This window comes from Embiotoca jacksoni, unplaced genomic scaffold (assembly GCF_022577435.1).
Source record: "Embiotoca jacksoni isolate LCO1_2020_lvr unplaced genomic scaffold, fEmbJac1.0.p SCAF_5, whole genome shotgun sequence".
Lineage (NCBI taxonomy): Eukaryota > Metazoa > Chordata > Actinopteri > Embiotocidae > Embiotoca > Embiotoca jacksoni.
This window is the reverse complement of record NW_027185403.1, coordinates 9081358-9105175: the sequence shown is the minus strand read 5'-3', so window position 1 is coordinate 9105175 and position 23818 is coordinate 9081358. Positions and strand designations below refer to the sequence as shown.

The following is a 23818-nucleotide window of genomic DNA, read 5'->3' as shown; positions in this document are numbered from 1 at the left end:
GAGGAGTGTGCAGTGGAGTGGTGCCTCTTTTAGCATGAGCTGTACTGTATATGTTTTCTTTTTCATTTGAGACACAGACTGTAACAGATGTTATTATTGTTCAGCCTTTTTAGATGATACCATGGTTATAACAGTTCATTTTATTTTATGAAGAAAAAAAAAAAAAAAAAGGTGTTCTCTGCAGTAGGAAGTGGGTATGTGAAATGTGGTTTGGCACATGGTTAGAAATCTCTCCACTGCAGCAGCAATTGATAAACGGTAAATGCAAAGCAGAATACAATTTAGACAATATGTTTGCATTTATACATACATTTGCTAATCAAATGCACATGCTGGATATATTGATTTAGGGCAGGAAAGCAAAGTTTGCATTTAGCAAGACATACCAACATTTCAACCCCAATGCTAAAAATAGACTTGGATAAACCACTAGATGATACATGTATAATACAGATAAAGCAGACATGTTTTTTTCTTGCAGGCACTGTCAAACTTCCTACACAAACAATTGAGGATGTATCGACTATAAGTCCCAAGTATTGGGGCAAATGCAGCAGGGAGTCACATTAACTTGAATGACCTCTGTCAGCTTTAATACAAGTTTTACAGCCACTTGTTTATGACAAACAACAGATAGTTGTTGCTGGAATTGGATATACAATGATTTAAAACATTTAAATGTGGCAAGAACAAATAAAAGCACAAACAAAACTGGAAAAAGTCACCAACTCTGACAATGAAAATCACAGATCAACGAGCTAAATCGACACCAGTGACAGTCAACAAGAAACAAAGCATTCTGACCAAATACTTACTGCAGAACTAATGAACAGTACTGTAAGGCATTCCTGTTGTTTTGTTCCTGTATGCTCTCCTGAGGGGAAGTGCTGTCGACTACTTTCAATGGTCCCTAAAGATGGCTTTGGTTTTACAGAGAAAAATGTTTGGCGGAGGCGTTAACTCTTACATTCACTTCTATTGCATTAAAGCCAAGATGGCAGCAAAGGCACACAGTTGAAACAAAACACAAGAGTGTGCAAATATTCAAAAGCTGAACACGTTTCACATGTGAAGAAAACAGGATAGAAATGCATCAGAAACGAGAGGGAAAAAAAATCTACTAAAAGCTGTTGAGGCATTAAAATGGAGTCAAAAAAATGTAAAAAAAATATACATTACAAAATATTTAATGAATCTCCATGATGCTGTTGCTGTGTGCAGAACAAACATGTACATAATACATCTTGTTATCATTTTGGAAGAAATGTAAATTTTTCTGTTTTGACCTGCAGCTGGCTGAAACTCAGGGATCGTAGGCAGAAGCTGGATGTATTTTTGGTTTTTTTTAAATGTAAAATCACATTTACAAAAACTAAATTAAACCACAGCCAGTGTCTCCTCACTCTTCAGATAATAAACTGTAATGAACCGTACAAATCTATTTATAGTAAAGTGAGCAGAATGTCATAAAATACAAGCCACACCTCAGATCTATTTACAAAAAACTATTTTGTCAGAGGTTTGTTTGCTCCTAAAACAATACAAAATAGCAAAAGTAGGATATACACAATAATAAATCATCTGAGCTTTATTTATAATTCGCCCACTACAAAAATAATATTTTCTGATACTGAAACAAAAGCTTCCCTTTTTAATTCTACTGCAACTAAAGTATAAAAAAGACACTTAAATACAAATTTTATACACACACTAGTTCATTTCTGTGCATAAAACAGTACAAAGTGTTCCACAACGTTAACACACACTGTGCCAGAGTTAACAAAATCAGTCACATTTTTCCTTGTGAAATTTCCATAAAGAAAAATGTTTTATATAAAATAAATTGTAGAAATGTAAGGACTGAATAAGCTTTACCTGCAAAGGCACAAGAGGGAAAAAAAAACATGACATGTTTTTTCCAATGGGTAGTTGAATTTCAATGACTTAGATTTCCTGATATAAAAACAAAACAAAAACGATGGAGTCGGAGTCAGTTGCAAAGAGATCGTACAAAAACAGGAAACGGGAGGTAGATATGGTGTCTCTACAACCAGCCTATCTGTGTGTGTCTGCGTGTGTGCGCGTGTGTGTGTGCGCGTGTGCGTCCATAGCTGGGCTCTGAAAATACCTCAAAAAGCTCCTTCATGAGTACCAGAAGTTTGCTACTCGGATGCTTTAGATTTTCTTGGATAGCTTGCACTCCTTGAGTAGTGTTTTATAAATATATCTTTATAGCTTTTTACGGGGGAATTACAGTAGAAACAGCACACCTAGTATTCTGTAGATTTGCTTTGCGATGCAAACTTCTGAAGCAATACTGAATAGAAAGTAACTTTCCTAATATATTCAAGCTGTTCTTTGGTATTAGCAAGGATTGTGATGATTATCAGAAGTCTTTGAAAACTGTACTAGTATTTCAAGTACAGTGATGTCCGCACTGTCTGTGCATGTGCTTGTGAGTGAAATCTATGGCTTTGAATCGCACTAATTTGGCTGAACTAAACCAAAAATAAATAAACAGTAACAAAATGACGATGACACATCTTCTCCCCAAATCACAAAGACCATGAAGTCTGACACTGAGCTGGAACAAAACTCGGGGAATCCTATTTGCTCTGGGTTTGTGGTGAGCAAAACTGGCACCAGCAATGACTAAAAACAAACATTTAATGGTAAAAACAAAAACAAAAAAAAAGCACTATGTATCAAAACAAAAATATGTCTTGATGAGTGGATTGCTGGTGCTCATTTTGAAAGGCCGTACAAAAATAAACCCTACGGTTCCTCCAATCCTCAGCTGCGATGTTGTCTAGGCCTCCACAGCAGTGAGGCCGTTGCTGTGTGGTTTGTAGCCATTAGCCTCGCCGTGGTTGAGCGCCTGCATCTCCTGACCGGTGGCCCGCTTGTCTCTGGCCTCCTTTTCCCTCAGCAGGTGTCTGCGGTGGTAGAACAGGTAACCCGGCAACAGGAAACCGGTCAATGAGAAGATCAGCAGGCCGAGGTTGATCTGGGGGAGAGGAGGAAAGTTGTCGTTAGGAGTCATAGATTTACTGGCGGGTGACAAATAAACACTGTCAGTGAAAGTGGTGAAAAATGTACACGACAACGAGAGTGTGTCTCCTCACCCAGTAGGGGTCTCCGCTTAGTGGTCCGACCATGGCGATGAAGAGTGGCTGCTGCAGTAGAGCGACCACGGCGCTGATCATGGACTGGAGGCCTGTCAGGGTGCCAAAGTGGTTGGACGGGTAGCTGTGGGAGAAATATTTAGTGGTTAATAGTTTTGACATAACAAATTACATTAGAACTGAGCTCCAGAATAAACAGGGAAATAACATTAAATACAATAAAATATCTGATTTTGTTTTGAATTATATTTCTGTTGTAGACAACATTTATGATGGAATATGTGATTATTGCCAGATCTAGGGTAATTTTAGAGCTCATTTTCAAGCTGATGTACTCAGAGTTCAATTTTTTTTTTGCTGTGTCCAGGCGCACACACTGACTTGTGTGAATATAGACTGCCGCAGATCTACGACAAGACGCCCTGTAAGTGTTCAACACATATTATGCTACATTATTTGAGACTCTAGATTTAGTAGTGAATAATGAATGGTACAGCAGCTGTAGTGTTGAGGTTTCTGCACATATGATACAGCATCCCCTGTTTTTGTTACCACATCTGGTTGCTTTTATCACACTGTTAAGCGCTGCCTTATTTTCGCTGTTTATATGGTGTGAGGAAATAAATCTAAATGGGACAGAAAATAGTCTATTGTCTCATTGCCAGAGTTAAATGTTACTCATCTTATTAATGAACCACAAAGTAAAACTATTTCGACTTTGTTTATTATGTCATGACTCTTTTTAAATGATGGCTGTGTTATTTGAATAGGGATTTTGGGATACTGTAACCCCCCCCTACGGTATGCGATTGTGTTGTACAGAGCTTGATGAGACAGATGAATTAGCAGCGCAGCACTCACACAGCAGCATAAAGGCCCCCACAGCAGGAGTGGATGAAGCCTCGGACCATCGTGTGGAGGACGAAGGTCAAGATCTAAGGTTAAAACAGGAGAGAGACAATGAAAATCGGTGACTCTGAGCATTATTTATTGTGTTTCATTGCTGTCTGGCTGCTATGAAGTGTGTGTTTGTGTGTGTGTGTTACCTGTAGTGGCAGGTTGTCAATGAGGCAGCAGAATCCGAAAGTGAGCAGCAGCAGGTTGGTGAGGATGAAGGCCCTCATGGCGTTGGTCACCTTCTGGATCTTACGGTCTCTCTTGGGTTCACTTGTCAGTCTGATGGGGACACAGGCAAAGGTATTTTAACATGAGCAGTATGTTACACCACTTCCAGAATGTTGACATTTACATTTGTGTTCACCATTTATCTAGTCGTCAAACGGCCTTTCAGACACAAGATGTCAAATCCCCCTCTGTCTCCCTGGGTTTTCTGACTCTGTCTTCACTGTCAAACTATCATATTGTTTACTCTGCTACATCTGTAATGTACCTCTTCTCCGTTCCTGATGGGAGAGTTTTCTCATCTTCACAGTCCTTCATCTTCCAGTCCATGATGTAGCCAATCAGAGGACATGTGAGCAAACACAACAGCTGCAGGGTGCCAAAGACGGACGAGTAGAAACTCACTGAAAGAGAGCACATTAAATTCGAAGAAAAAAAATAAATAAAACAAATGCCAGACAAGTCACATAGTATATACAAATATAAAGTCATATTTTGGCACAGCTCACCTCTCTCTTCTGCCTCAATCACCATCTCTTCAGATGCTGCAATAGAACAAATGATCCATTCTGTCAGTCGTGTTCAAAAGGTTTAAATAACGTACAATTAATTATTTTTTTTTAAACAGTAGATATTTGCTTGGACTGCGGTTGAGAATTGGAAACTCACGGTGCACTTTGCCATGGGTCACCATGAACTCCAGCATCTTGTTCATCGCCCCCATAAAGAAGATGATTCTTAACTGGGACATCCCCATGGTAACCAGACTCCACAGGAAGATGGGAGAGAACACAGACCGACGGAAGGGAACAGCAGCTGAAAGAGGGGGAGAGACTTTTTATTTTTATATCCAGAGTGAAAGGAGGTCAGAGGAGGGAAGGGTTCTCAACATGGGGTGTGCAAACTACCAAGTGACACCTTTTCCCTATCTTGTTAGTCACGTTGTAATGTGAGGGGTTGCAAAATGATTAACAGGACAGAAAAAAAAACATTTCTGCAAAACAACATTTTTAAAGGACCTTTCTTTTACATATTTCACCTCTTGAGAGCTTCTTTTAAGTTTTGTTTTTTTTAAGAAGAAAATTACTTTCTGGTTTAATTCATCCCACCCTGTTGACAAGCTAAATAGACCTCATTTTTGGGGACAAAAAGTAACTTAAATCATGAAATTTTAGGGTCAGGATTTAGTTCAATGTTCAGTAAATTCCCAGGAAATGATTGTAAGTTAATGCAAGGTCCTCTGAATTGATGGAAAGACGATTGTGTTTGTTGCCTTACGGGGTGCAGCCTCAGCTCCATTAGGAAGCATTTCTGTGGAGTGTCGGACGTCTCCATTTTTGTGGCTCATTCTCTCGCCAACGCCCTTCTGATCAGAGGGAGGCAGCTCTTGCAGTGTGAGGATCTTACTGTTAAACACACAGATGAGGGAGTTACAAGTTTGTTCTTTGTGTCACTTGAGAAAGATGCAACAGACTGGCAGCCCGTACTGACCTGTAGTCCACCTCGTCAGGTGTTGGAAATCCTTCTATGGGCCAGTTGAGAAAACAGTTGAGAAAGACAAAGCTGGCAAGACCCGCCCAACACCACATGATCACCTGGAAGGACACGCCTGCATCGTAGATCAGCTGGGAAGAAGAGAAGGAGGGTTGTGTTTTTATTGTTTAAACTGCGCTCATGTTTAAAGGTGTTTTTTTTTTTTTTTAACACATGGCGGCAACAGAATAAACTGTAAATGCAACACTGACATATTATCACCTTGTAAAGTTTTTATGGTGAACGTGCCAACCAGCAGTTCTTTGCTCATCCAGCAGCAACATTAGCGTTCATTTAGAGTTGCTGTTCTTGGCCAATTAGGCCTTATAACTCCATCCATAAACATTTTTTTATATCAGAGGCACCATTATATAGTCATATGGTTGAGTAAAGTATGCAAATGTGTAGCCTTTTTCTTAACGTAACCTTTGTAATTTTACCTTGACTCCAGGGAAGGTGACAGCAGAGGAGGCGTAGGAGCCGATCATCAGAGACAGGACGGTGGAGCTCAAAGCACCAAACATATTGAGGAGCTGCAGGCGCAGAGGTAGATACAGTTATTTATCACACTAATTAGACAAATTCACATTGACCCACTGAATGTAAAATACAGTAAGCCAAGTTATTGTAACACTGTGGTTTAGTGAAAGTGCACTGTTACTTTGCCAGCAGAGGAGAGACTGAACTAGACTGAGGAAGTTGCTCTCAGCCGACAGACAGTCCACTGTTTCCGCCTACAGAGTCTTTGCACTCAGAAACACTCTTATCTCCCCGCAGAGCAGACTCATTAAAAAAATATTAGTTTCCATGTCATGGAAAAGAAGAAACAAATGACCCAATTTGGGTCCTGTCCCCATAGTTCAAACACAGACTAAGCTATACTTAAACACACATTCATGGCCTTTTTTTTTCTTGCCATTTCAACACATTCCTAGAGTTAGGATTAAAAATGTGGAAGCCGATCTATAGCCAGCTCCTGCTGAACTTCACTGGGTTCTTTGGACCCACCACGAGGGCATGCATGGCACACAGCAAACGGGACAAGGTGGGGGGCACCAGGCACTAACACATCATACATTAGGTCGACCTATTTACAGTAGTAAGTAGCTTAGCTAACATAACAATGACCTATTGTGCTGGCAGCCCACTCAGTGTCCTTTGATTAGAGTTTTAAATGGGTCAATCACGATTATAAAACCACGTGTGGAATTTTAGGTGTGCTGCATGACAAGCTCGTTATTCTCTCAGCGCTGATCGTGGTTTTCCAAACTTCTGCTAGCGTCACCTGATCTCCCGGCTGTGTCAGAGTTCACCGAGCAGTGTCAGCACCTCTTTTTTTCTCCACGGTTGTGAACACTTTCCAAACCCTTACAATGATCTCACTGACAGAGCACAATTATTAAAAATGTATGAGTTCAATGCTGGTCTACTGCTGAGAAGGGTGAGAGAGATGGGTGTATAGAGGTGGAAGGATATGGGATGATGATTACTTTGATTACAAATCTGGCGGGATCATGTTGCATTCATATTTCAGTGTACATTTAAGCAATTTAAACCTTCATTAATTAGCAATTAGCTGGAAACACAACACTGAAAGACTTGGAAAGCTGATATGGCTCACGTGTAAGCAAATCATTTTTTTTACACATCCTGTCAACATTTGCATTTATTTGGAGCCATGCTTCGAGACCTGATCAAATTGAGTGCCTTTCACTTTGTTTTGGTCTCCACCAACTCCTGACTGAAATGTCTGGGTCATTTTTAAATTTGTCTTTCATTTGGTGCTTGGCAGGTAGTATACAGAAGTTTTTTTTTGTTGTTGTTAATAACAGCTGCCAGCCACGAAAGAAAGAGAGTGGGAAAAATAGTAACCAAAATAGTAAAAGACCAGAAAATCCCCAAATAATTTGTAAAACAAGTATAATCCCGAGGAGCTGAGGGAAACTGCAGAGTCGGGTGGTAATCCTCTGTGTACTCATTACTATTAAGTACCCCTCTTACATTACATGTCGTTAATTTATCCATTGTTATAGCAGTAGTGTGTAGAATATATATGGTGACAGTTTGTGGCTGGCAGACTAACGTATGTGTCTGTTGCAGGGGAAGGTGTGAGGTCAGTTGGAGAGCTGTTACCAAGAGGTTAGAAGGTACACAGGAAAAAAAAAAAAAACTTTCCTGAGGATGTACGGGGGAGAGCCCGACTGTCTAAGCGAAGATGAGAAAAACATCCTCGAGAACTCCCGTCCTCATTCAGAGCTTCTGAGAATCTAAATACTTCACATCCCTCTACTGAAGCTGAAGATCTGCATCGCTGGACGCTGTAGACTGTGGAGGTTTGTGGACCGAGACCCTCTGAACACACGGGGGAGTTTGCATCCCTTACTAATGTTAACACACAGAAATTTCAGCTAAGTGAGATGTCAGTTTGAAAGCAAAGTGTTCGCTTTCAGGAGACGAGCAGCATCAACACAGGTATGTCTGAAATGATTGCAACATGAAGCAGAAAGCAAGTGTGAAATGTGCTTGTGCTCATAAAATACATATTTCACATCGGGGCCTCATAACACATGTCCGGCACGCTAACTATTGCTGCATGGGCAGAAACATGTGACTGCATGGAGGCACACAGGGGTCAAGTAGGTCAGAAAGTCACAAACAAATGGAGCTTGGGCCTTTCGCTTGTCACAACTGATCAGTTCAGGCTCTGTTCCTGCCGTGCTCACTCGGTTGGGTGTTGTAAGATTTTGGCACTAAGTTTAATTAAGACTTTAATCACTGAGAGATTGGGCCAAATAGTAGATTAATGAGCACTGAAGTTCTGAATCAGCTCTGAACATGTTGAAGGAAGACAGAATACAGGAAGTGAAAACAAAGGAGGGCAGGAGTGGAAGAAAGAGTGGTTCATAAAAAGCAAAACAGAAATTGTAAAAAAAAAAAAAAAAAAATTAAGTGGGATTAACATTTCTTTTTAGTTTGACTGATCTCACGCAGCTGGAGCTGCTCTCTCTGTGGAGATCCCAGCAGGAAACACTAAACCACAGCTGATTAGCACCGGCTTCTTCTTTCCACCTCAACTCTCTTGTTACTGTTCATTGGTCAAAGCATCACTGCTTCTCAGTGTTAGCACAGCGCTCTCGAGCAGCTGCAGTAGATTTATATAATAACGAAAAAAAGAAGTGCTTTAACATTATGTCCAGTATGGACGCCGCCTAAAACCACGGCGCGTGACCCTCACTTTCTTTTTTTCTTTATTTTTGACCCTGGCCATATTTCCAAAAGTCATATTCAGTTCACTGTTGCGGCAGCTCTTTGTGGAGCGAATTCAAAAGCCTCTCTCTGCTATTTGACATTTGCCGAGTAGAAGACAGACAGCTCTCCTAACCCCAGCAAGGAACGACTGAACTCATTTTTATCACTAGCATGAGATCAGCTGGGCATGCAGCCGAGTCAGTCAAAGGAAAACTCCACGTCTGTTGCAGTAAATACTTGAAGCCTGTCTTCATTTCTGACATAACCGTCATATTTTACAAAGTGAACATAGATCATTAAGGGTGGTGAAGTATATGACAACTGGGACTTGTGGAACTGTGACACAGAGTAAATGAAGGCAGGAGTGATTCACCTCGTTTTTACCGTGTCCTCCAATTATCTTTATAACTACGACAAAAGAACTAACACTATTAGGAACAACGATCAGTCTAACCTAGCTGTTAGAAGGGAAAATGGTTTAGTGCAAGATGTGGATATTGTTCAAATATTTGTTTTTTGCAGATAAGTTATAAATTATGCAAGAGAAGACAAGAGATAAAGTCATAATAAGCTCTTTAGTTTAAAAGCTGTAAGGCATTTCGTTCAGTTCTTGAACATCTTAAACACTGAGGCTGCATTACAGGAAGATGTATGTTCTTCAAAATCTTTGCAAAACATGTCTAATGTCTAGTTATTATTATTATTCTGTTATTTATATTCTCTGCGAAAAAAAAAATCAGCTCAAACGGTCATTTATCATTTTCCTCACTCTTCTCTGAAGTAAAACCTATAATCCTTTGGCCTGGAATTAATGTTTCTCTGCCAATTTTATGCTTTTTTTTGGCAATATGACTGTATTATTGCATGCTTGATTACCACGCACACGGAATATGTGCATACAAGTGCATACAGTGCCTGTTAAACTAGGCTAATCAAGGTAATACAGTTGTTATTTTATCAGGAACATTACATTTTTTCAGATTTGTGCAGGTAGAAAGTTGATGAGTGTTTCATTGCATAGTTCCACCACATCATACAGTATAACATGAATACATATTTTGTGATTGTTTATGAAGAAGTGTATAATGTTATTGTGTAAAATCATGACAAGACTTTTTGTGGCTAATTTGCCACATTAAGAGGAGACTGTGAGAGTCTTCTTACCTTATACAGTAACTCAACAGAACAGAGATGGTCCAATTTAATAATCTATTTTGAGCTATTACTCTCAAGCACATGGTTTAAATCATGATGGTGTGCGTGCGTGCGTGCGTGCGTGTGTGTGTGTGTGTGTGTGTGTGTGTGTGTGTGTGTGTGTGTGTGTGTGTGTGTGTGTGTGTGTGCGCGCGCGCGTCAGTCCTTGTGCTCTGTCGTCATTTGCTCTTCAGGACAGGAACAATAACAGAGCGGAGGTCAGTCAGTGGTGGTAAACTCAACCCAATTATAAGTGCAGGCAGAGGGAGGGAAAGAGAGGCACAGAGGTCAGACAGGGACAAGGAGGAAGGGGGGTTGAACATTATTCGTGTGTGTGTGTGTGTGTGTGTGTGTTATATGAATCTTGCATTTCAGCGTGTGATTATTAGAATAAAAATAGCATTATGTGAGTGTGTGAGAGCGGTCAAGCACAAAAGGAGTATTCATGTGGCCGTTACACAGAAACCCCTGAGGGAGTCAACAGGTTCTCTTCTCAGATATAATCATGCATACCTGATCATTTTTACTTTCAAGTGCCAAAATGATCAAAATCTACATTGCAAGTATTTTTCATTCGGCATGGGTGTAAAAGACTGAGTGATGTAAGGCTCCATGTGTACCTTTGTGTACACATGCATGCAATATGTCATTTATACATATTTCCCAAAGATTCATCCTCATAAAGTCTTGGAAACAAGAACAATGTCTGGTCATGGTAAGTTATTTTTCTAAACTGCTGTCTTCTTTTTAAATCATTTGTGCTGTTTGTTTTGTTAAAGCATCTGTGAGGTGGATGACTATCTAATTTTTGAACAAAATACTTTTACATGTTTCTTCCTGTAAATCTGCCGTGTCAGCTGTTTATCAGCATCGTCAGCTGTTTTCAGTAAGCCATTAGTTTAACCTGTGTTCGTCCACAGAGAGACTCAGACAGGTGTCTGTCTTATCTGTTCTTTTCCATAGAGCCGGACTACGGACACCACACAGGGGACAAGTCAAAGGACAAGGTGGTCTGTCGTTTGTCAGCCTGAACCTTCATTATCCAAATATCTGTTTCATGTTCGTCTCCCTGTGCGCACACAGCCCTGCACACACATTTGTACACCCACATGTGTGCAGAGTCATGCCGAGTTGAAAAGGTTTGTGTATTGATTTTTTGCTGACTGCTCGGTGAGAAAAAAAAGAAGAAGGACATGAGAGGGGACAGAAGAGACAAGAAACAAATGTGTCCTTGAGTATTTTGAATAGAGGTGAAGTGGGCCGAGCTTCGGGGAAGGTGTGTGGTCAGCCGCGGGCCGTTATTGGCGGAAACATGAATGGGATACTTTCCATCGGGGAGAAGTCATGCGCTGCTCTGACAGAAACACGCTGTACCAACTCACAGCTCAAATACTTGCCAGGACACAGGAGGCAGCGGGAACAATAAAACACGCTCGATAATGTGGCTGCCAGCTGACCCATCACAAGCGAATGCAGATGCCTGATGTGAATGTAAACAAACGCAGCTCCCATTCACAACACGCACTGTTTCTTCAGCTGAGACAAATAGAGGCCCCAAACACGCTGAGACTCGCCGCTACCAAAACGTTTCTGTTCATTTGTTCCAGGAACAAAACCCTACGTTAGTACTTCGAATACGAGTTATGTAACCACAGTAGAGGCTTTTAAAAAAAAAAAAAAATGTGTATGTACTTTCAGCATTTTAATATGGAACAGACTGTCAGCAGAGACAAAAGCACAAGTTGGCGCCAAATAATAAAGAATACTTGTAAAATTGTTCCCCTCTTCTCGATGAGAGCATTAACATGACGGGGAAAGAAGACAGAGGCTGTGCCGGCTGTATTTAATTTGACACTTTCTCTGGTTTCGTAATACAACGGCATCATTTAAAACATACGCAAGACTAATAAAAAAAAATTATTTGGCACCAGCTTCACTTTAAACGACTGACTGGGTCACATTGTTTTGGACAGTTCAGGCTTGAACAGGTTTTTGCGTGTGAATTCTTGAGTTGTGGCAACAAATGTGTTTGTGAGGTTCATCCTTGAGTTTAAGTGAATATTTGCGGCACATTAGAAGAAATTTCTTTCAAGGCGTTCCTGAGACATCGCCTTCGCGAAAAGAAGGAAAAAACAACCTGAACACATAATGCCTCCATCCACAGCTGCAGAGGCATAAAAGTCCCATGTGAGATTCTGTATATTCATTCTATATATTCTTATCCATTAATCAGTCAAGTCTGTTTTCTTGCTGGCTTTGTGTCTCACCGTGAGTGAGGTGAAGGTCAGGCAGATGCCTCCGAAGCCATTCAGGGAGAGAGCCAGAAAGATAAGTGCTGAAAGGACTGCAGAGGAAAAAGAAAAACAGAAGAAGAAAATTTCTTATAAAAATATATTTGAAAACAAAAACTGGCGGAACAGTTTGTCCAACATGTCAATCAAGCTTGACAAACTTCACTAACTACACTGGAAGATGAGGCGAGAAGCAGGATGTCATAAACAGGGTAAAATAACATTTTTGGATTATAAGTGAATCCATCTGCTTTTTACTATTTACCCATTAACTGTTACAAATCCCCATCTTACGGTTTCTTTTTGAAAACTGCTATGAGCAATTAAAACAAAGTCAATATGACACTGAAAAAAATGGAACAAGGGGAGGAGGTTTCAGACAGTGAAACACCTGCGACTTTTAAACTGTGGATTAACTTTAATATCAGGGAACATGGATCACACTGACCTGTCGAGTGATCTGAAAGGGGCTTTTACTGCTTTTACACCCTCTAAACAGCACTTCTGAGAACCTCTTTGGCTTCAGATCATATTAACCCCTTTAGCCAAATGTGGTAATGTTAAGTTTTTAATCCTAATATCCAAAACGTTGTCCTTTGCATCTTTTGGCTAATTGTCTAAATCAGAGCTGCCCAATTTGTGGCCCCGGGTTTGAGTTCGGCCCGCACGTCCTTTGTTTTGGCCTACCACAGCATTTGACAAGCTGATTATCCTCCTTGTATTTATTCTCCTTACTTCTCAAGTACTGTAAAGCCCTAACCATAATTACTATGAACTGTAAATTTTGTGCGGCTAAACAGTACATACTGCAATGTGCAGCATAGTGCTGTTAAGCTTCCCTATTAAATTACATTGGCCTACGTCCGATATGATGAATTATGGCATTCTCTCTTTCTCTGCCGCTAATGCTCTCAAGCTGTTCGTGTATCACTGACTTTAGGCTGCCAGTCACGGTGAAGACATCGAGGGAGTGGCACATTGGTAAAAGAAGATTTTTAAAAAATTGGCATAACATAAATATTTATTTTTGGTGAAGATGAATATCTGGCCCTTCATATGAAAGAATTTGGGCACCTCAGGTCTAAATAAACATATCTTTAGCATTGAATGTTACCATGAAGAGTGGTGCTCCTCCAGATGATTGTCATTGTAATCATGACAGCTTTCAGCTGTCAGTCACTAGAAGAACTAGTCTTTTACATAGTATTGAGATAACTGCAGTGACCAGAAGTATTCCAGATTTACAGACTTCTATGGGGCTCGTGTGACACAACGGCGATGATTAATTTATGTCTAGCACAAGGGCTAATGTTTGTACTCACCATCAGGGTTGTAGGTAGAAACAGCCATCATAACACAAGACAGACCAAAACATGAGCTGCAACAAAAGAGAGAGAGAAATTTGTAAAATTCAAATGAAGCAACAAGTACAGAAACTCCTACAGGGCCAGAGTAAACATAGCACAGATGACTGGCTGCTAGAGACTCAACAGTCTCTGAAAGTCTTAGTCAAACTACTGATACATTATTAAGTGAAAGTGAGATGCAAAGCAGTTTAGACACTGTTTGGCATGACGAGCAAATACAATAATAATCATAGAAAAATTTAATTAGACTTATATATGACAAAACAGCTGTATGGTGATCTTTAATGTGCAAAAAAGATTGAAACTGTCAGGTGTCAACTTTTTTTTTTTTATCAACTTTCATCTTATTGTCAAAGTGTCTTACATGGCGAATACATTTCATAGCTGCTCAATGTGCGAATGAGAAAGAGAGAAAGTGTGTTCACACTTCCACACCCACTGAGAATACACGTTATACTGCATACACTTAAAGTGCATGCACACAAACTATTACCCCACCTATATTTGGTGATTGACACGCTAAGACAACACAAAAGGCCTCATCTCACTCCACCCACTGTTGGAATGTGACTTGTCAGCTTTGAATTTTACTACTAACCTCAATAGTAGTGGCGAAATTGACAACCTGTTATGCAGCTTTCACTTATTCTCACCATCAATCACACATATAAATATGTAACAGTATTCATATGACAAAACAGCTGTATGGTGATCTTTAATATGCAAAAAAGATTGAAACTGTCAGGTGTCAACTTTTTTTTTATCAACTTTCATCTTATTGTCAAACTGTCTTACATGGCGAATAAATTCTATAGCTGCTCAATGTGCGAATGAGAAAGAGAGAAAGTGTGTTCACACTTCCACACCCACTGAGAAGAAATGTTATACTGCTACACACTTAAAAGTGCATGCACACAAACTATTCTGACTTATTCTGAAGGTAATTATGCATTAATACCCCAGATGGAAACCAAAACTCCAAGTGTGACACGTTTGTGACTATTCTGCTGCCATTACCTGCCCACCAGCCGAATTGGACGCGGACCAAACTTGTCCATCAGGATACCAAGCGGCAGGGTGGTGGCGCTGAGCAGGAAGGAACCGATGGTGAAGCCCAGATTCAGCATCTCTTCCTGGTCCACGCAGCTGAGCCACCCCCCCACCTCACCGGCAGTCAAGTTGCTCAACACCATGACCGCAGAGTTGTTCACTGTGGGGACGAGTGTGCAGTGAATAACACGAACATGTATACAAAAGCTTAAAGTCTTCTAACAGTAAGATTGTTTGTCCTAAGTCTGGACCCCAACCAGGGGTTGATTCAGAGAAAAACAAAATTTCTGCTGCGCAAATGTATTTATTTCAGTAAATGTTTGGATTGTTTGCCTCTCAAGCATGAAAAAATAATTGTCACCACCAGGAGACATCTGTTATCAATGCAAATGTAGATGTTACTTTGCTTTAAGAGTCAAAAGAAAAAAGAAATGTGTGAACCATTTTTTAATCCCTGTGTTTTACAGCTCCAGATGCTGTCTGTGTAAAAATAATTACAATATCGACCACTATTTTGCCTTTGTTTTTGTCTTCTTAAAACCGAACATGTAGATAATACTGAAACAGTAACTCATTAATTAAACAAAAGGGAAATCGACTGTAAAACATTTTTATTACACCAAATAGGACAATATAGGAGGGTCGATCAAAATGTTCAGAGACTGTTCCTATTCTGATTTAATGGAATGCAACACAGTAATGCTCATGGTGCAGGGGGAAGCAATGACTAATTATTCCAAGCTGCATTGCTTAATCAACATCAGCACCTGAGTTACACTTATTTTTGTGACTACTGGTACGTGCACATTTGTGATTACACCATGGACTAGAAAATTGAGCAGAGTGCACATACAATTTTGTGTCAAGCTCGGGAAGTCACCAATGGAGATGCTTCAGAAAGCCTATGGCAATGAAGCAATGAGCCGGGCAAGGGGTATTGAAGGGCATCCGTGTTTTAAGAAGGGCAGAAAGTCGCTGTCTAAGACCAAAGATGGTGCGTCAGGTCAGGAGCGTAATCATTCACAGACTTTACCTGAGCATAGGTGGGAGTAGAAGCCCTCCCTCTTTAGCATGATGAGCAGGGAGCCCCAGCCCAGCAGCACAGCCGAACACAGCAGGTTCTCAATCACCGCTGTCACTGCCATCCACCAGCGCCTCCTGAAGGCCTGGAGGAGAGAAGGCGCCATCGCTGCTGCTCTGAGATGGAGGGGGAAGGAGGGGAAAAAAAAAAAAGCTTTAATTTGAATTTCAGCCTTTTTGTGCAAGGACTTATTTTCCCCTCAAGCAATCAATCGACTGATTGTTGCAGCTTTAATACAAAAAAAAAAAAAAAACACAAAATACAACCCGAAAATATATAAAAACAACGAAAACATGTTAAATTACCATAAAACTCTGATCCTAGCTCCAGATCATCCCCGACTACAACACTGACTACTCTCTGAAGCATTTCCAACTTGAGTTTAAAATAAACCCGTTTATGGGGTATTTTGCATTTCAAATATTGATTCCTGAACAGAGAGATTTGTCCTTCTTTCACTCTATTAACTTCCACTGAATAAAACAAATGTGATTGTAATCTATGTAACACACTAGATTACCTGTGTTAAGTTTAGGACTGTCTTTAGGTCGCTCTGGGAGTGAATGAAACACGGCAAATGTTTGCAGTTTAAAACAAGGAACTGAACTGCAATTTATTATAGTTATTAACACGCACAGAAAATCAAGGGAACAGCATAAAAGAAAAATAACAAATTCAAATAATAACACCAATACCGGTATTTCTCCCACAGTCAGTCAGTTTCAGTCTATTGTCTTTCAGTCTGCTACCAGGTAGTGTATGTCTGTAGGCTCTCAGACTAACTCTTATCTGAATCTTTTGCTCGTCGGTGCTCCGGCAGGAGAATCCAAGAAGACCAAATGCAGCTTCACCCACGGCAAAGATGATCAGGGATCGCAGGGTCACTCAGCTCCAGCGCTTTGTGGAGGTTTCTGGGGATCACTGTCTCCATCACAGATCCATACAAAAAAAAACAATCTGCATGCAGCAGAATAGAATACGATGTCAGTACTATAATTTCTAAACTCTATTGTTGGTGTAACAGTAAATGACAAGTAAAATAGTATTACACACAATATATATATATATATATATATATATATATATATAAAATATTCACTATGGTCAATATTAACATACCAACATATTTCACACACACATGTACTCATGTCTCAGTGGCATCTATCACTTATACCTAACAGGCATTATTTAAACGTCTACAGTTACTAAGCAACACACTCAACACTGTTCTCAATCTGACCGTTTACTTCTGGCGCCAAAACAAGAAAATGACGTCACCGTTCCCGCTCACCTCAACAGGTATCTTTAGCCCAACTAAACAACTCTGTCACAACTGTCCTCCTTTGTAGCTCTACAGCAACGGCTAACTGTGAGCAACGCATTCGTCACTCACCGGAGATTCTTCTCAGACTTAAAAGAAACTTTTCCCTTCGGAGTCGGTCTGGTTAACGATCAAATAAATAAAGATCCTCAAAAGCAGTGAGCAAAAATCAACCAAATGAGATTCTTCAGTGGTGTAGATCATGATGCTGCTGTTTCATTCGAGGCATAAAAGGTCGTCTCCGGGGAGAAGGCTTTGATCTACCGACGTGCACGAGAGCGCCTCTCTGGCTGGTATTGCATGTGTGAGTTTACCCTTTAGTTGCTGGTAAAACTAATGTGGCTTACATGATGTTTCATGATTTTTACTTCATAGGGAGACATGAGTCTGTACCTTTTTTCTCTTAATTTGCATATTGAACTCAGGCATGGCTTATCATTGTTTTGTAAATACTTGTTGGGTACTTGCTACTTTGCATTGCACTGTCCTCAGCAATCCACCCACTGTGCCATCAACAGAGCAGCTTTTTCACCTTGGATTCAGAATGGCGGAAACAATGCCGAGCACTCAGTTGGTCTCCTTTTGTTCTAGAAATAGGGGCAGCATCTTAAAATGATGGACTTTCCATCTCAAAGCAGCACGGGGTTGGACTTAATGAGTCTGCTAACGACATGGAAGTTTAGCTTTGGTTTTCATGTCACTGGGACAATCAGGTCAAAATGATCCATTATGCCGCTTTTATGTAAGCCAACAAACAAGAAGACAGAAACTTGTGTTGTGACCAAGCGGAAACCAAGGACACTACGCCCCACCCACTTATAATCTAACCCTAACCTGACTGCACCATATGCCTGTCAATCAAACGGACATGCCCCCAAACATACCTCTTTTTGAGACGTAATATCTAATAAATGATTGAATTATTTTCAGACGGACCACCAGAAAAATAAAAACGAGCAGTGACTTTAGTGAATGACACCAGATCGACTTGTGGAAAACATTTACTGACTTTGTATTTCATGAGAAAAGTTGAATGGGAGTCTATGGAGCCCGAGCCTTTTTGGAGCCAACCTCTAAAGGTCAGGTTAATCATGACAACTTGGAAAAGCACAAACACACAGACATATAGGACAGTTAATAAAAAGCTACGACATGAGGGACCAACACAGAGTCCAGTCATGACAAACCTGATAAGATCACATACATGCACATCTGTAAAGCATCTAAACAAGAACCAAAGATCCAAAAAATACCCAGCTATCAATTTATCTGTATACCAGAGAAGAAGTGGACGGGAACAGAGGGAAGAGCCTACAATGAGAGGCTGCACTCAAGGCCTCAAACAGGAAACACTTTTCTTAATGAGGACATCTTTTCAACATGTGTCGTACAGCAGGAAGAGAGGGGCTTTCAGGGGAATGATTTGTCTCTGCGTGTGCCTGCTCACGTGCTTGTGATACGTGAGTGTAATGCGATTATCCATAGCCCAGTGAACTGCCTTTGTGCTGGAAAGAGTTTGAAAGGGGGGATTTCTTCGTAATTGACACCCCACGGTGAAAACCCCTTCAATGTTGGCACACACACACAGAGCTCCCCAACTCTCAACAAGGAGGCGGCGCTCATTCACTTAGTCTTGTAAATAGATAAGGTACAAATTAACTTCTTAATGAAGTCAGAGTACACAGACGGAAAAGACGCAAACTTTATTAAAAACCTGAGCTGCAACTATTACTTTTACGATAAATTAATCACACAATCATTTCTGTTGAGCAGTTCAATCTATGAATTCCCCACCACAATTTCCCAGAGACATTCCAAAACAAAAGTAATATTCACTTCCACATAGGACTAATTAATTAGTAAATGTTTTGAGCGTTCAGGACAACTGAATATGCAAATTTTAGCAAATTTTCTATCAGTCTAATCAGTTATTGTGGAGGTGGAACTAATGATTAATACACAATCATAAATCCATATCACAATGCTAGCATTTCAGCCTTTTTTACTGTTTTTTGCTTCTGTTTATGTTGCTGTTAAAATAAAGGCCACAACTGTGCACACTGTTGACCCTTGTTGTCTCAGTGAAAGTGACATTTTAATCCAGTGAATCAATTAAATTTACAATTGACTTCTACTTTTTCACCATGTTAACATATTGCAGAAACACCATTATGACCCTGGAAAACTCATAGCTCCCAATGAAACTGCCCTATGAGTAAATCTCTTTCAGTATGAGTCACTATATTGCTGTTAACACCTAAATGTACTTGAAAACATCCTGTGATGTTTAAAGCCTGGTATAAATGTGTTCCTCGCTTACAGCTTTATTAATCCTCTTTATGTTTCCTCTGTCACTTTTAGTACACAACTTGTTTCGGAGCTGCTCATTTTGTAGAAGATGTGAGCGTGTTCGATTGTGTGCTGATAATCCAGAAAGGACAGACACAGTCAGTTAAAGGCCTAAGTATAGAGGCTACTGTCACATGTATTGGATTTTCTGTGGTGGCTGTATCACAAGTATCAACACACACACACGCACAATAAATACGATGCAATGCTATCGCATGCACACTGGCCGTCGCTCAGGAGACAATGTTGTAAATGACACGGGAGAGTCAGTGTCACAAAAGCAGTGTCTGTAAGAAAAGCCATGGTGTCTAGTTATACTGTCTGTCTAAGGTCAGGTTAACATGTGGACTCACGCAGGACACACAAGTCAGGCAAGTTCAACACAACCATCTGACCTGTTGCCTCGTCTTCTCCTTAGCACACATTCTTCCTCTGTTTCCCACCTCTTTTGTGCATGCTTTTGTACCCCAGCAGTTACTTCGAAAATGTGCACGTTGGTTGCACAGGAGTGATCTTGTGTTGTGATGCAGGAGGGTCAACACACAACAAAGACTTGCCAAACTTGAAAGCAGGGTCTTTTTAGTTGGCAGGCAGTTGCGAGTCCCTGTTATAGCACTGTGAAATGTGTGTATGGTCATGTGAGTGTGTTTTTGTGTGCAGAGGGAGAACAGGTGAAGCCTGCACTGAGAGAAACACTATATAAGGAAACTGTTTCCTGAAATACCTGAGCACTATAATGCAATATTGCAATGACTTACTCCACTGTTATGGCCATGGAGAGTTTCAGTGTTCATCATGGAGGAGTTAGATTATCTTATGTGTTTATATCATGATAATAAAAAGTATTTTCTGCTACATCTGCACCAAAACTTGAGTTCACTATGACGCATTTAGTTCATCACGTGTTCTTTTTTCTTTCAAGTCTTGGAGCTGCTGCTCACATCCAGCCCTGCTCTTTTTTCCTCGTGGGGATATTGCTGACCTTGACCAGGCGTGTTTATCAACCCCCGCAGGACATAAAGAACCGCAGGTCAAACTCTTTATCCTCACAAGTTTCCAAGAAAACAAACCACACGCCCTAGGTGCCTCTGTTCCCCGACGAGTCCAAAACCGCAACCCCCGAAGATGCCCGGCCGGCAAGGCAGCTGTCTCTCTGCAGGCATGACCTCAGCCTGGGTCTGGTTACTGGCCCGGTGGGGCGGCCACTGAAAAGGCCCGTCCGGAGCAAGTCTGCTGCGGCGTCCACTTGCAGTACAAAATGTTGAAATTGGTACTCCGAGACAAGACAACCCCCCACAAAAGATGCAGTGAGCCAGACCTCCAGTTTATGATTTTAATTAGCTGATTAATTAAGAGGTGACTGGCAGTGAACAAATAACTATTGGCAATTTCATGGTCAATAATGTTTTTTTGTTTTTTTTAAAGACACATTGCTGGCAGGTTTCCACTTGTGGATCTGCTGCTTTTACTTGTCTCTCGTTAGTTATAGCCAAGAAATGTAATGATCTATCGATTTTCACACTGTTGAAACAACCAATCTGATTTAATGCTCCATCCTGAGAGTAGGCTAGGGGGCAGTTTTTCACAAGGCCCTATATCTGCTGTCCTAAAGGCTAGACCCAATAACTACTCAGGGACACAATCAACAATGGAAATGATCATGAAAACAGTTGGTGCACCCTTAAAAAAAAAAAAATCCCACATATTGCTGGTTCCAGCTTCTCAAATGTCAGAATTAATGTGCAGGCTTACTTGCACATATACTGTATGTGGACTACATTTGAACATGGTCAGATAGAACAAGCAATGTCATTGCCATTGTTCTCGATTGAATGGTTGATCAAAAAAAAAAATCTCTAGATTAATCAACAATAAGATTCATTGATAGTTCCAGGTTTCCTTTATAGGCTAAAACAGATTTTCATTTCAAGATTTAAAAAAAATATATACTTTAGTAAATACTATCACCTCTGCACAAAGTTTTCTTTGTGTAACAGAGTACAATTTTAAATATAGGCTAGGCTATATTTTACAGGCCTATCTAAACAAAAAGTTCATTTTTATGACAAATTTTGGTTTAACTCAAACTATATCGCCTAAATACTGACCCTGCGGGGAGCCAGTGAAGGCAACACAGACGTTATGTTGCTGCTAAAAACGCGTCTGCGACTACTGCATCTGCTAGAACCATAATAAAGTTTAAATTGAAGGGTTCAATACAATAAATACGTGTAAGTGTAGGGATGTTCGTATGGGCTTACAAATGAGCACCATCACGGAGTTTACTAAAGCAGGAATTTATTCATCAATGAAAAGAGGGCTGGGTGAAGAAACTACTGTACAATCATGGCAGTCACTTCCGAAACAGCCTCTTGTGCGCTTTCTACTCACCCTCAGCATGTTTGTCAAATTCATGTACAAACGCCGACACTTAGCGCCTTTTTTTTTGCCCATACCGCGCATATTTGCGGTTTTAATACGGAGCGTCTTTGGGGCTGTGTATAGTTCAAATATGTCAACGTCTCTGTTTCATGCCACGTGTATCTACTGCCGGTTATCGCTGCTGTTGCTTCACGCTGCCAGTGTGTTATTAAACAATGAATACTACGCGTATTAACACAATGGATATTTAAGTAAAAACTAGTTTACTTACTTCAGTTGTGTCTTCTCAGAAATGGAAATGCTTCAAGTAAAGGCTTTAGTTTCTCGCCAGGTGATAGAATTAGGATCAAGACCAACTTTAGCAGCTGACTGTTGCTTTTCTTGACTAGAAGACAGTGAGAGAAAGAATCCTCTCTTCCTTGTTGAGGATTGGTTTTAGACTCCACACTTCTTTCTTTCTTTCTTTTTATTTCTTTCTTTCTTTCTTTCTTTTTGTCTTTCTTTCTTTCTTTCTTTCTTTCTTAATTTATTTTTTGTCTTTCTTTTTTTCTTTCTTTCTTTTAGTGATGTTACGAGATGTGCCGACGCTTCGAAGCGCGTGTCGCGTAACGGAGGGGGCGTGTCCTCGAAGCGCGTGTCGAGGCTTGCTTCATTTAGGGGAGGAGCCAAAAATGATGACGTCCGAAGCCTCGCTGCCCGGCTGTACCACGTGACTACTTCGGGAAGTGGTTCAGATTTTGCCGGGAGGTTTGATGGCAATATGAACCCCTCAGGCTCCGTTCAAAATGTGGAGAGTTGAGGTCAGTTGAGAGTTTGGATAGTTTGGAGAGTTTAGAGAGAGAGATAGTTTGGAGATTTAGGAGAGAGGAGAGAAGGAGAGGTGATAAGATAGAGCCAGCTGGGAAGAGGAGGATTTCCCCTGTGTGGGAACACTTTGATTTGATAACTCCTAATAAGGTAAGCTAAATCTAACTCTATTTCAGACACATTAGGTTTGCTTATCAAGAACTGTATTTTTCACAGTTTCTTATTTTATTCAAAGGTGAGGTGTTGTGCTCCAAGGAGTTGGGGTACAATAACAACACCTCATCCATGCTAAGGCATTACCGTGCCTTGCATGAGAATAAGGAGGAAACTGGAGCTTCACCCAGCCAAGGTAAGTCATTACAATATTACAAATGCACCATCACAATTTTTCCCTGTTCACTTTTGTTTATTGTGCAAATAAAGACAGGTAACAGACACTGTATTTATTCTCTTTTAACCAGCCACCAGAAAACAAGAGCTGGATGAAGCCCTCGTCTCCATGATAGTGAAGGACACACAGCCCTTCAGTATTGTGGATGATGTTGGATTCAGGGCATTTGTGTCCAAACTGGATCCTAATTATGTTCTCCCTACAAGGCAGGTATGTATGGGTGCATGCATGAAACAAATGAGTACTTTATTGTGTCTCACAGTTCAGCACTATATATTTTTTCCTTTAGGCTCTGAAGGCCATGGTGGAGGCCAAGTATGAGTCAGCTAAGGAGAAGGCTAAGGCTAAAGTGGAAAAGGTGGCTGCTGTTAGCCTTACTTCTGACATGTGGACATCCACAAAACCAAAAACTGTTGAGAAACTGTTATTTCTGAATAAAAAAGAATAAAATGTCCCCTGTCCTGTACATCATTGTCCAAGTTACACAAGCATATTCAGTCCCCTCTTCCTAGTTCCACAAGCACTTCCACTGTCCTCTGCCTGCTTAAGCCCATGC

At 40.5% G+C, this 23818-nt stretch overlaps 1 protein-coding gene and 1 long non-coding RNA gene across 3 annotated transcripts; one reads left to right on the top strand and one right to left on the bottom strand.

Annotated features, from left to right (window-relative positions):
- Positions 1–125: 125 nt before the first annotated feature.
- Positions 126–22678, bottom strand: slc43a1a (solute carrier family 43 member 1a). Of its 2 annotated transcripts, XM_069170618.1 has the most exons (16): positions 22336–22678; positions 16796–16969; positions 15965–16128; positions 14899–15091; positions 13837–13892; positions 12491–12567; positions 6221–6313; positions 5739–5872; positions 5526–5653; positions 4917–5063; positions 4757–4792; positions 4516–4651; positions 4172–4301; positions 3987–4060; positions 3126–3249; positions 126–3007 (listed from the first exon to the last, which is right to left on the bottom strand). In XM_069170618.1, exons 3-16 carry the CDS (start codon positions 16116–16118, stop codon positions 2810–2812), a joined length of 1680 nt encoding a protein of 559 aa, XP_069026719.1. In that variant the 5' UTR covers positions 16119–16128; positions 16796–16969; positions 22336–22678; the 3' UTR covers positions 126–2809. The 2 variants fall into 2 exon arrangements, with proteins under 2 accessions (XP_069026719.1, XP_069026720.1); XM_069170619.1 differs by lacking the exon at positions 16796–16969.
- Positions 4182–8114, top strand: LOC138211067 (uncharacterized). The gene is made up of 3 exons (XR_011179309.1): positions 4182–4322; positions 6232–6327; positions 7881–8114. It is a non-coding gene; the product is annotated as an uncharacterized lncRNA (long non-coding RNA).
- Positions 22679–23818: the final 1140 nt, after the last annotated feature.